Source organism: Orcinus orca, chromosome 4 (assembly GCF_937001465.1).
Source record: "Orcinus orca chromosome 4, mOrcOrc1.1, whole genome shotgun sequence".
Lineage (NCBI taxonomy): Eukaryota > Metazoa > Chordata > Mammalia > Artiodactyla > Delphinidae > Orcinus > Orcinus orca.
In genome coordinates this window covers 32045209-32057892 of record NC_064562.1, presented here as the reverse complement: position 1 = coordinate 32057892, position 12684 = coordinate 32045209, and the positions used below count along the sequence as shown (strand labels likewise).

Sequence of the window (12684 nt, the reverse complement as noted above, 5' to 3'; positions counted from 1 at the left end):
GAGCTGAAAAAGAATGATCCCAGTAATAGAAAAACTAGGAGACAGCTATATGTTAGAGGTCAAGCGGGGAGAGTTTTTCAAAGAGAATGAGTGAACCACAAATAGCTCTTAATGCTGCAGCAGGTGAGGTGACAGGAGCTGAGAATAGGCCGTTGAGTGCGGTGCTCAGCAGTGACCTTGGAGCGGGCAGGTTCAGGAGAACGTTGAAGCTGGAAGCCACACTTCATTTCAACAATGAATGGAGCTCGTGAGGTTGGGGCAGCTGAGTAGGCTACTCTTTCATGAACCATGGTGGTAAACAGGAGGAGAAGGATGGAGGGTCAAGCGGAGAGGAAATCTGGGCACATTTATACACTGTGTAGGATGAGGAAGCCTGGAGACTTGGGGAGGGAGGAACTAGGGGTGAGACCAGATTGGAGCAGGAGAAGAGAGGAAATAGTGAAGCAGGGCCCTAGGAGAGAGGGAGGGAGGAGGAGGTGAAACAGGGAAAACGCCTGCTTTGAGGTGTCTTTAAAAATAATAATAACCCAGTGATCTTTTAATTCTTATATGTCACTCACTTTGTATACACTGAAGAAATATGTGTTGGTTGTATTTATTCCTGACGTTTAGGGAAGAAGGCCAAACAGATCCTCAGGTGCTGCCACGTAAATACAGAATGAAGAATAATTGTGTCATTGCCTCTATGTTTTCCCTTTTTGCCCATTCTATAAGAAAAAGTTGTAAGCAAATTTTGCCTTAGCCAACTCATTAAAATGTTTGCTTTCCTATCCCAGACTCAGTCATCTATCCTTGGCAAGGAGAAAGACTTTATCACATTGTTAAAGTAATATTCCTTAACTGGTTGTATTTTAAATTCTTTCATAACGATTCTGGATCCAATCAAGACTTGAGATCCTTCTTTTTGTATTCCTTCTTGGGAGCCCTAAATATTTGGGGCAAAGATCTTGAAAGTGTTCTAAGTGGATGTTTCTGGAAGTTCGTGCTTTTCCTTTCATTGACTTTTTAAGAGAAAATTATTCTTTGAAATTCACAGACTTAACTAGTATTTATTGCTTTCTGTGAGTCAGGAACTATTCACTTACATTGTAAAATAACACTCTGCGTGGTAGGCATTAATCCCATTTTACAGATGGTAGGGATACTGAGTCTCGGAGATTAAATGGCCTCACAAGGTAGATCTGAGATGTGAACCTAGACTTCCTGACTCCAGGGCCATTTTGAGCTTTCCACTCCTTGGGTGTTCCTGTTATCATGTCAAACACCTCTAGTTTATACCCTGTCCCAAGCAAATGTAGTTAGTGAGTTATTTTTATTATTGTGATTTTCATTGGTAAGGTAGCACTGGAGCAAGGATGTTTGTAATATAATAATCCTTCTTTGTGTTTTTTTCTTCTGACAATCATTTAATTGATAATTTTGAATTATTTAGAATTAGGATTAGCATTCAGCTCTCCTGGCTCCACAAAGAGTTTAGTTCAAGAAGCAAACTGCTCCCAGCCCTTCCCATAATGAGCTGTGTGAGGTGGGATAATTCATTGACCCTCTCTGATCTCAGTCTCCTCATCTGTAAGTTTGGAGTAGGATGATCATTAAGGGTGCCTCCAACCCTGGTGGCACAGTGGTTGGGAATCCACCTGCCAATGCAGGGGACACAGGTTTGAGCCCTGATCCAGGAAGATCCCACATGCTGTGGAGCAACCAAGCCCGTGCGCCACAACTACTGAGCCTGCGCTCTAGAGACCACGAGCCGCAACTACTGAGCCCTCCTGCCACAACTGCTGAGCCCGCGTGCCACAACTGCTGAAGCCCAAACCACTAGAGCCCGTGCTCTGCAACAAGAGAAGCCACCGCAATGAGAAGCCCGCGCACCGCAACAGAGAGTAGCCCCTGCTCACCGCAACTAGAGAAAGCCTGCGCACAGCAATGAAGACCCAACACAGCCAAAAATAAATAAATAAATAAAAATTTTTTAAAGCAGAAATTTACTAAAAAAAAAAAAGGGGGGGGGGTCCCTCCAGGCTTATGATCCTGTGGAAACTTAGGAGAATTCTTTATTAGTGCTAATAATGCAAATCCAGATCTCAGTCTTTTATAAACAGCTGAATATGAATTTGCCCTGTACTTAGAATTTAGCCATATGAACTAGAAAAGTTTGAAAATAATTCTGTAAAATGATATAACTTTGACTGAAAAACCTGCCTTTATTCTGCGGCCTTAATCCAAAATGCATGGAAGACTGGCCTTGTGTGGCAGGGTTTAAAAGGAACATGTTCTGTGTGGGCCCTGGGGGCAAATTTGAGTCTCCTGGTAACAACCACATCAAATCTGTTTAATCTGGGAAAGTGAGAATGAGGTGAAGCAGATAGTTGAGAAATTAGCAGGAAGAATGTGAGGCACTACATGAAAATCTGCCATGAAAATCTAAAGTGTTTCTAGCTACTAAACTTGTTCAAAACTGACAAAAAGTGCTAGTCATTCTATAAGGATCAAGAGAAAAAAGAGATTTCAAAGATGAGTGAATATGAGAAAAAAAAAAAATCAGAGCAGGAGAGGGGAGAGCAAGTGTTTCTCCAAGAGTGTGGAGAAGGTCTGTAAGCATGACTGGGAGCCCTTCTGTCCCCTCATCCTGCTGCATGCAGTGCGGGAATACCACTGTGCCCACCGGGGGTTGGGGTGCTGTTACTAATGACCGCTGGGGTGAAGGGGCAGAATCAAGTGGAAGGCCACTGATTTGAAAGATGTAAACTGACTACTGAACTACCTTTTGAGTACTATTCATACTTTAAAATTGATCCCTGTTGAAGTAGCAAATCGATTTTGCAGAATGATTTTTAGATTTTTTTTTTTTTGCACTGTTACTAAAAACTGTAGGAAGATTTTTTTTTTTTTTTAACTGTGGTTATATGTGTGGATATCCTGGTCTGTACAGATATATCTTTGCCTGCAACATATTTCTTTACTCTCTGAAACTATGGTTCATCAACTTTTCCATCGAAGCACAGAGGTGGGTAGAAACGGTGGCATGACAAGACAGTTTTGCTGCTTATTCTTTTTAGAGCTTAGGCAACTGCACTCACTCTTTTTTCTCCCTTTCCTCTTCTGTAACCCCATCTTTTTTTCCCTTAGCACTCATGAATAGTGCACAGCAAAAATGCCCTGTGGACGAGGTATGTGTGTGATGATAAATAACATGATGTCTTTTAAAAGTGCTGTGTCTGCTGATTCTGGCTTTAGTGATGGTGGTGATGGGATTGTAGCACGCTCGGTGAGCCTCTGACTTAATGAAACCGTTCTTACAAATCAGACCTGCCACTCAGAGCTTGAGCCTCTCAGTCCTCCTTTATTCCAGTAGAGAAAATGCACCTCAACTTGGTTAACTCTTGATAGAAATGTACTACTCCATCATACCAGTTGATGGTATGAGTACAGAACATCCTCCAACTCTAGATCCAAGGGTTATGGTTTCAGATGGCAGGTTTGCTTTGCTAACCCCACGTAGGTTCGCTGTCACAGCTCCAACCCCAGCCTAAATTTCATCCCCACCTCCCGTCTTCACCCCTGCCTTCCAGCTTTGGCATCCTCCTTGTTCAGAGAGAACCAGAACTTAATAGGAGGAAGAAAGAAAAGATTCATACCTTCAACCTTTTCAAGTCAGAAGAATTGAAAAAGTAGAGTATTGGAGACATAGGAAAGTAGAAGTAGTTTATATCTGAAACAAATTCCTCTTTGTCCACAAATTTTTACAGTATAGTATTTGAAGATTTTTTTTGAAAGGTATCTTTTAAATGTGCTCCTTAAAATAGAAATACTATTCTCTATTACACATGTGTGTAATATGTGATCCCATATGTGACACATTTTCCAGGTCATCTGGTTAAGACATGATTTAATTTTAAAATAAAATTTGGAAAAAACTTAAACCATCTAGCTTTTTGAGTTTGAGGTTTAAGGGAAAAGTTAGTGCTGCAAATACAATAATACTATCTGCTATAAACATTTTTATAAAGGTGCTTTGAACACTTTTTGCATGTATTATTATTATCTCTTAATGTAAGTAATAAAACAACTTAAGGCTTGTAAAACTCCAGAAAAATTAGAAAATAGATGGAAATTTGACCACTTCCACTCTTTACAATAGAGTTATAAACAAACATTACAAAAGTGTAGTAATATGGATTAGAATAGATATTTAAAATTTTTTCTGCCCATTGTTATTTCATGTCATCATAATGCTCTTACCATGCAATTTCTATTTAGTAGCTGTCGTCTTTTCTCTGTTCGTTCTTCAAATTATTTTTCAGAACCATGGAATGTGCTTTGAGGAGTTTTTGAAATCTGTATTTTCTTATGCAATTCAGATATATAACTATAATTAACTTCATGCCATATGAAAAGATTGTTTTGATTTGCTTTTCTACTATGGATGTTAAAATTCATACATTCTCTCTGATGTCAAATATAAGCTAACTTTTTCCAATAGTATATCCTATAAAAATTTAAACCTTTATTGAATATACGAATTTTGTACTTTATCAGTGTATTCTTTCTTTTATAGCTTCTCGGACTTCTATTCAGAGTGAGCTTCATCGAGATAGGAGGTATGGTTATATTTATAATAGAGGACATATATTCTGCTAAAAGTGTGTCATCAGTTAGCAGGTTAAATATTTCTGTCTCATAAGGAGTGTATTACAGCCTCATCAGTACATTTTCTGAATTAATCTGTAAGTTTGAATGATGATTTCGCTTGAGAGAAGAAGCAGTACAAGTCTGAAAATCTTCTTTTGACAGTAATTATTTACTGAAGCCAATCTAAAAATGTTTATTAAGCAACTGCTCTGTGGGAAGCATTGTTGTAACTACTTCAAAGAAATGCTTTGTACCTCATAGCTACTTAGTAAATGTCACATGGATGAATGAACTGATGACAGTATAGAAAATTGAATAAAGGAAGGATTAAGAAAGGAAAAGAGTCAGGCAGACTAGGTGGATAGCTGAATGAATAAAAATGGCTAGATGGCTGGTGGGAGGGAGGGATGGAGGGGAGCAGGGAGGAATGAGTCACTGGATAGATAGAAGGAAGGACCAATAGACAGACAGATGATAGGATGGATGGAAGTGTGGACAGGTGGATAAATAGAAAGATAGATTTATGGTCCCTACTGTCAGATTTCTTAAAGTATCGTGTTGACTAATGAAGAGCAAGGAGTTTATAGTCAGACATAGCCAAGTTCAAATCCTGACTTCGTTTCTCACCATGTGACCTTGGGCAAGCTCCTTAACCTTTCTTAGCTTCTATGTCCCCACCTTTAAAATGGCGCTAATCATACTTACCTCATAGGGTTGTCATAAGGGTTAATGCGTGTATAGTGGTTAACATTTGTTAACTAGTAATTCATTATCTAGTTAGATAAAAGCTATATAACAATTGGAATGACTCATTTGGATTCCACACAGGGAAGTGAAAGTAAGTTCACTGTGGCACACTTAGCATAATGTCTAAGAGGGGATTGGCTAAATGCAATTTGTGAACCGCTTTTTCTAACCCTGAGTATAATACATGCTCATTACAGAAAATATTGGAAAACTAATAAAAATATAAAGAATAAAGCACAGTGTACTCACTCTCCTACATAAAGACAGCAACAATTAATAGCTTTGAATAGTACATTCCAGATTATGAAGATAGGTAACAGGATTCTGTACATACATCTCAGAATCTCATTTTTCTCTATAATTAGATCTTATATTTCCCTTTGTCAATCCAGTCTCTTCTAATATATGACTGTTTGTGTTTAAATAATATTTGTCTGTGAGGTGATCATATTCTTTGTTTAATCGTTTTTCTCATGTTGAATATATGTGTTCTTATTTCAGTTATTTGTGCTAATAAATAATCCTTGTTATTTAAATTTTTTAAAGCTATAAGTAGAGGTTCTTAGGTAATGCAATTCATTTAATCAATGGGCAGTTTCTCCTGATTCACAGGCTAGCATGAGAGTGTGTGTACGTGTACCGTTTTTATAATGGCAGTGCTTTTTATTTTTATTTTCCATAGAGTTCTAGAGAGAGGCAGAGGAGGTATCATCATACCTATTTGTTAGATGAGAAAAGTGAGGCTCAGAGAGGTTGACTGATTTGCTCAGAGTCACGCAGTTGGTATTTGTTAGGAAATCAGGTTGAAGGTAAAGTGTAAACATGAGACCGTAGAATCAGGTTAAGAAAGTGATGAAAGAAGCCACACCTAAATCACTGTGGCTCCAGGTATTGAAGATTAAGCATCAGATTCCTATACAAACTGACCAGGAACACAGACACACGCATCAGGGTCTAGAAGTGAACAAGTAAACTCTAAACACTTAAAGATCATTCTGAATGGGGGAGAGGTAGAGTGAGGAGGAGGGCGCTGTTCTTCTAATACATAGTATCATTTCAGAGTATGTACTTTATAATAACGGAAAACTAAACATTTCCATTCAACCAGTGCATTTTTCTGTCTTATGATACCCTGTGTTTGTGCCATAGGCTAGATAGCGGAGCCCTGGGTTGAAGAGGTTGTATGGGTCTTGGTCTTCATTCTTATCAGCCAGGGCAGAGCGAAGTGTACTCAGGGTACATCTCTAACTCTCTGAGGCCAGTGTCATGGAGGATGGCTGTCACATGCTCCCTCGAAGCCTGCCTCGGTGTACTGTTGGAAAAAGTGCAGGTCAGACAGGTCATTTCTGTGACTATGGCAGTTCTTATGTCACTTTCTGGGGTGGTAGTTATTTTCATGAATCTTTGAACATTTACAAATAGACAATAGCTTGTTACCAAGCTGTAAAATCTCACTGAGGCTTCTGTCTGCTAGGCGCCCAGAGATCACCATTGTGGCAGCTGAGCCACTGAGGCCGACCTCGTGGTTTCCAGGAGCCCCACCCCCAGGACTGGCATTTCCCCCATCTTCCGCAGCAGGCCCTTGGAGGCCCAGTGAGCTGGTTCCTGCCGAGGTGAGTAAACATCGCATCATCTCTCTGCATTTTATTTTTAATGAAGTTCAAAGATAAGAACCGTTAACACCTTGGCTATCACCCATAGGTGTCTAAAATCTTCATCCTTCATTCTACAGCTCCCACCATCGTATGAACAAGTCATAAAAGAAATCAACCAAGTTCAAGTTAACACTACAAATAATAATAATGCTGCTGCCACTCCAAGGCACACTATTACTTCAGCAACTCAGACTGACTTTTCAGAAGAAATAGACAACCATCTGCCTCAAAGTAATGCAAGTAATTTGTCTTCCCTAATTCTGACCTAGTTCTAGGGAAGTAGTCAGTAGGCTCCAGCCTTTAAAATAATTTGTGATTTGTGCATAATTCATTGAGCTCTGCTTCCCAGTCGTTGTGATCACTGTGTGCTTGCTTTATTTGGGTTTGCTGTGATTATTATAATAGGCCATTCTTCATCCTCACAAGCCACAGCCCCAATCTCTGGGGTTCACCCTAGTTCATATCACAAAAACATCATCTTTTTTAATTATTTTTTTAAATTTCTTTCTTTTATTTTATTTTTGGCTGCGTTGGGTCTTCGTTGCTGCGTGCGGGCTTTCTCTAGTTGTGGCGAGCAGGGGCTACTCTTCATTGCGGTGCGCGGGCTTCTCATTGCGGTGGCTTCTCTTGTTGCGGAGCACGGACTCTAGGTGCGCGGGCTCAGTAGTTGTGGCATGTGAGCTCAGTAGTTGTGGCTCGCAGGCTCTAGAGCGCAGGTTCAGTAGTTGTGGCGCACGGGCTTAGTTGCTCCGTGGCATGTGGGATTTTCCTGGACCAGGGCTCGAATCCGTGTTCCCTGCATTGGCAGGCAGACTCTTAACAGCTGCGCCACCAGGGATGTCCCCAAAACATCATCCTTTTAACTCATTAAACTCATGGTTTAACTCATCCTTTTAACTCATCATCCTTTTAACTCATACTGCTGATGCCCTTTATTCCCATTGAGAAAGCTGTTATATTTAGCACTTAACTTGATAGGATGCTAAAAGTGGTTGTCCTGTTAGGCTTTTAAAAAGCATTATATTAAGATAACAAATGAGAGTAAGTTACTTTGGAAAAGTAAAGCAAGAATTTTGGGAATTTTGACAAGAGAGAAATGGTCATTAAGTCTACTGAGAATCAGGAATTTAATGGTGATTTAAAATATTATATAGGGACTTCCCTAGTGGTCCAGTGCTTAAGACTCTGCATTTCCACTGCAGTGGAAGCACGGGTTCCATCCCTGACCGGGGAACTAAGATCGTGTATGCTGCACAGTGTGACAAAAAAATAAATAAAAATAAAATATTATATAATGAATATTTTTATATGAATAAATATACTGTGAAGAACCCTCCTGCAGGAAGCTGAATATAAACATCTCTCCATTGATTTTAGAATTACTTTTTCCTAAGGAAGGAAACCAAGCTCTCTTGATAGTCTACATGTCTATTGTTAAACTCTGTGTATCCTTTTTCTTTGAAATTATAACATGGCCGCGTCTGTTCGTTTTGGTCTTGTCAGCACTGCCGGCACCTCTGAAACCTCTCCTGCCTTCCCCAGCAGCCTCAGCCAGCGATCCTCCGACAGACGAGACGCCTTTAATAGTCTTCGATATTTCTGAAGAACAGAGTTGTCCAGAAAACTCCAGTGCTACAAGATGTCCAGTGCCCAAACCAAGATCAAAAAGCAACCTCAGACCAGTGGCCAGAGAGCCTCACGTTAAAGAGCCGGATCCCCAGAAAAGCAGCCCTGCGGCCACGCCAGAGGAGGCAGCCCCGAGCCGGCCCCAGCCTCTGTGGGACGATACCGGCCACTCGGACAGTCAGGCAGTGATGAACATTATGAACGCAGAACGGAGCCCAAATACCGTCGTTTCCAGGATCAAAGCACTTGAGGGTCAGACAAATGCGGAAAGCGTGGGACTGCCCAAGAAGCCAGAAATTGCCCCCCGCACAGTCCCCCCGAGGCCTGCTCCTGCCTCGGGGAAACCCTCCGTGGCTCCCAAACTGGCAGCTGACAGAGCCTCTGGAGGCTGGGACTCCTGGACCACAAACAGACTCCGGGGGGCCTCTAGGGAAGGCCTCACCCCACACTCTGCACCGCAAGAAGCAGGGAGCGTCCCTGCAACCAAACCCGAATTGCCAAAGAAACCGAATCCTGGCCTCATACGAAGTGTTAATCCCGAGAGTCTGGGAGGAGGGTCCATGGCCGAGAGCCCCGCCAGTGGGAAGAAAGCCCCGACTCCGGCTCCTCGGCCTTTGCTGCCCAAGAAATCAGCTTCTGCAGGAGTGGCCCCCTACTCTGCGGCCTCAGAAGCGCCCCCCTACCCTGCGGCTTTGCTGAAACCCATCACTGTGCCTCCCCGACTCTCCGTGGCGTCACAAGCCAAAGCGTTCAGGTCCCTGGGAGAAGGACCCCCGGCCAGCCCCCCAGTCCCGGTTCTGCAAAGCAAGCCTCCGGGGGACATCGACCTCATCAGCTTTGACGATGAGGTTTTACCCGCCCCATCTGGGAACCTGGCTGAAGACTCTATTGATTCAGAGGTGGTTCTGGGTGAGTAAAACTCAGAAGAGGAGGGCAATCTAAATTCATCATAGGGCATCTCAAGTGGCGCTGCTGTTTGCGTTTCTGGCACATAAGTTATTGAGGCGTGGACGTGCATGTGTGTGCACATGCGTGCATGTGGACGTGTGTGTGTGTGGATGTGTAGAGACAGGGAGAAACACAGCGAGATTAAGAAACAAGGAGCCGGGGCTTCCCTGGTGGCGCAGTGGTTGAGAGCCTGCCTGCCGATGCGGGGGACACGGGTTCGTATCCCCGGTCCGGGAAGATCCCACAGGCCGCGGAGCGGCTGGGCCCGTGAGCCATGGCCGCTGAGCCTGCGCGTCCGGAGCCTGTGCTCCGCAACGGGAGAGGCCGCGACAGTGAGAGGCCCGCGTACAGAAAAAAAAAAAAAAAGAAACAAGGAGCCGGGTGGGAGATGGAATCAGAGAGCGAAGGGAAAATCTGGGATGGGGAGATGATGACGGAGAAAGAGGGAGGCACACGTGTTGATTACTCTCACATGAGCCAGACATAAGCAAACTGGGACCAGGGACTTAACTAGATGAGAGGCCGGCTCCCTCCTCGGGCAGGTGGAGATTCAAGCATTAGGAGGAAGAGAGGGAAACTTCTCAGAGTGGGGAAGTCATGCCCCAGAAGGGCTCCTCAGATGGAGCCAGCCCCACGGGAGTGCCGGGAAAGGGGCCAGCCCTGCGGAGGACTCTGGCAGGAGCAGTAAACCCGGCCATATGTTGCTCCATAATCTTCACAGAACACCTTCCCTTGGGAATGGAAAGTTTTGTAAATAAACTACAACAGTTGTAAGTTTCCTGCCAAGATCGGGACAATTAGATTTCCCAAGAGGCAGACAGTATGTTTTCTTTCCTCACACTGTTCAAATGGAGAGTGTGATGGTAAAGCTTATCTTCGATTTGTCAAACTAAACTGCTGTACTTGTCATTGCTAAGATTCCTTTCACTGCTGTTTACTTACTTGGGCAGAATTTATGAACATGTAAGCGTAATAGTATTTTCAAAAGGTTAGCTGTCATCTTCTAAATGTTTAACATGCATCAAAATGATATAAGCTCTGTGATTCAAAACCAAATTCTGCTAAGTACAGGCATATTTTAAATAACAACCACATATTTATTAAATATTTATCATGCACACAACATTGTAACTGGCTATATAGCATGCCTCTTGTCCATAAGGAGTGGAAAGAAAAACATTAGGATATATTGAACTTCTGCCTAGCTCCAAACCCTCTGCTAGATGTCCAGACATACATTATTTAATTTAATACTTACCCTAACCCTTTACAAGGCATCATTGGCCTCAGTTTGCAGATGAAGAAAATGAGACTGAGAGAGATCAAAGGGTAATTACTCGGTTTTCCAAAGCAGGATTCAAAGTCCGTGTTTTCTTTCTAAGTCTAGTTTAATTTTCACTCCATCATGTTGGTACTCAGCATTTTCACGAATCCTTAAACCAGGCAACACATTAAAAACTTTTCAAGTTTTTGTTATACCATTTTCTTACTTAAACCCTTTTGGTGTTAACAGGGTTCAGAATAGGACAGGGAGGGGTAGATCCAACAGCCACAAGTTGTTCAGGGGTGGAAACAGTACAAGCCAAAATAATAACCACCTTCTGTAGACGCTGCTAGACTCTGTGGGAATGGCAACTTGGTTAATAATTGCTGAGAATTTATTCTGTGTCATCAAGCAGATAATTACAGTCATCTTCAAAAAGGAAGGTCAGCAGTATACATCAACATGAATACAGTATCGTGCTTCCTACTCAGCCTTTTCTGTTTCTTGATTTCTACCACTTCCTTGCACAATGTTTAATTACTGAGGCAGTGTTTCAGCAAAAGGTCTAATTTGCTTGCCCCACCTGACTTTAACCATTGCTCTTACCTGTGGAGTTATCCTGAACTGAACACTCTGTCTTCTTTTTTTAATTTTATAAATTTATTTATTTATTTTATTTATTTTTGTCTGCGTTGGGTCTCTGTTGCTGCGCACTGGCTTTCTCTAGTTGCTGCGAGCGGGGGCTATTCTTCGTTGCGGTGCGTGGGCTTCTCATCGCACTGGCTTCTCTTGTTGCAGAGCACGGGCTCTAGGTGCGCGGGCTTCAGTAGTTGTGGCTCGCAAGCTGTAGAGTGCAGGCTCGGTAGTTGTGGCACATGGGCTTAGCTGCTCCGCGGCCTGTGAGATCTTCCCGGACCAGGGCTCTAACCCATGTCCCCTGCATTGGCAGGCAGATTCTTAACCACTGCGCCACCAGGGAAGTCCACTCTGTCTTCTTTTTAAACCTGCTTCTCTTCCTGTATTCTGCTCCTGTCCTAGTGATACCATCACACACCAGCCCCCCCAAAGGATCCTATCCATCATCCTTGAGCCTTCCTACCTCTCACACACAGTGACTAGCTGTTTGGACTTAGAGTCAGGCAGGTCGGGGTCTACCACTTAAATGCTATGTGACCTTGGGCAATTTACTTAACTCCACAATGCCTCGGTTTCCTCGTCTGTAAAACACGATAATAATACTCCTCCTGGAGGTATTGTAGGGTTAAATATGATTATGGAGGAAAGCCCTATCACATTGTCTGAAACACGGTAATAATACTCCTCCTGGAGGCATTGCAAGTGTTAAATATGATTATGGAGGAAAGCCTTATCACATTGTCTGGAACATGGTATGTGCTCAATAAGTGGTAGTCATTATTCTTACTTCTTGTCCTTCACATCCAGTTAGTGGTCAAGTCCTGCTGGTTTTATTTTCTGAATAGTTCTTGAATTTTCCTCTAGTTTTCATCACTCCTGCTACTGGCCCACTTTTCGAATCTTTAGGCCCAGATTCCTGCAGTAGCCTCCTAAATTGAGCCTCTGCTTCTGCCTCAAACCCATCATCGTATCATCAACCCAATGGATTTTTCTAGAGTGTACATTGGACCTTGTTGCTTCCTTGCTTATTGCCTTCCAGAGGCCTTCAGGATCACCTCTGAATTCCTCAAAATGTAGAGGGAATTTTTGTTTGTTTACTGACTGGGGCTTTGTGACTTTTTTGGGGTGGGGGAGCTACACATTTTTTTAATTGAAGTATAATTGACATACAGCACT

General features: G+C 42.6%; 1 protein-coding gene across 10 annotated transcripts in view; it reads left to right on the top strand.

Moving 5' to 3' along the window:
- Positions 1-12684, top strand: part of SH3D19 (SH3 domain containing 19) — a 179115-nt gene that overhangs the window by 114205 nt on the left and 52226 nt on the right. For 7 of the 10 annotated variants that reach the window (XR_007476993.1, XR_007476992.1, XR_007476994.1 and 4 more), the window contains 4 exons: positions 4559-4601; positions 6854-6992; positions 7112-7265; positions 8538-9569. Coding sequence is in view for 7 of the 10 variants with exons in the window: in XM_049709061.1 (XP_049565018.1) it covers positions 4559-4601; positions 6854-6992; positions 7112-7265; positions 8538-9569 (1368 nt within the window). In the remaining 3 variants the exon portion in view is untranslated. Of the gene's footprint in view, positions 1-3129; positions 3171-4558; positions 4602-6853; positions 6993-7111; positions 7266-8537; positions 9570-12684 lie in introns of all 10 variants that reach the window. The other 3 variants (XM_033403110.2, XM_033403094.2, XM_033403148.2) reach the window with 3 other exon arrangements.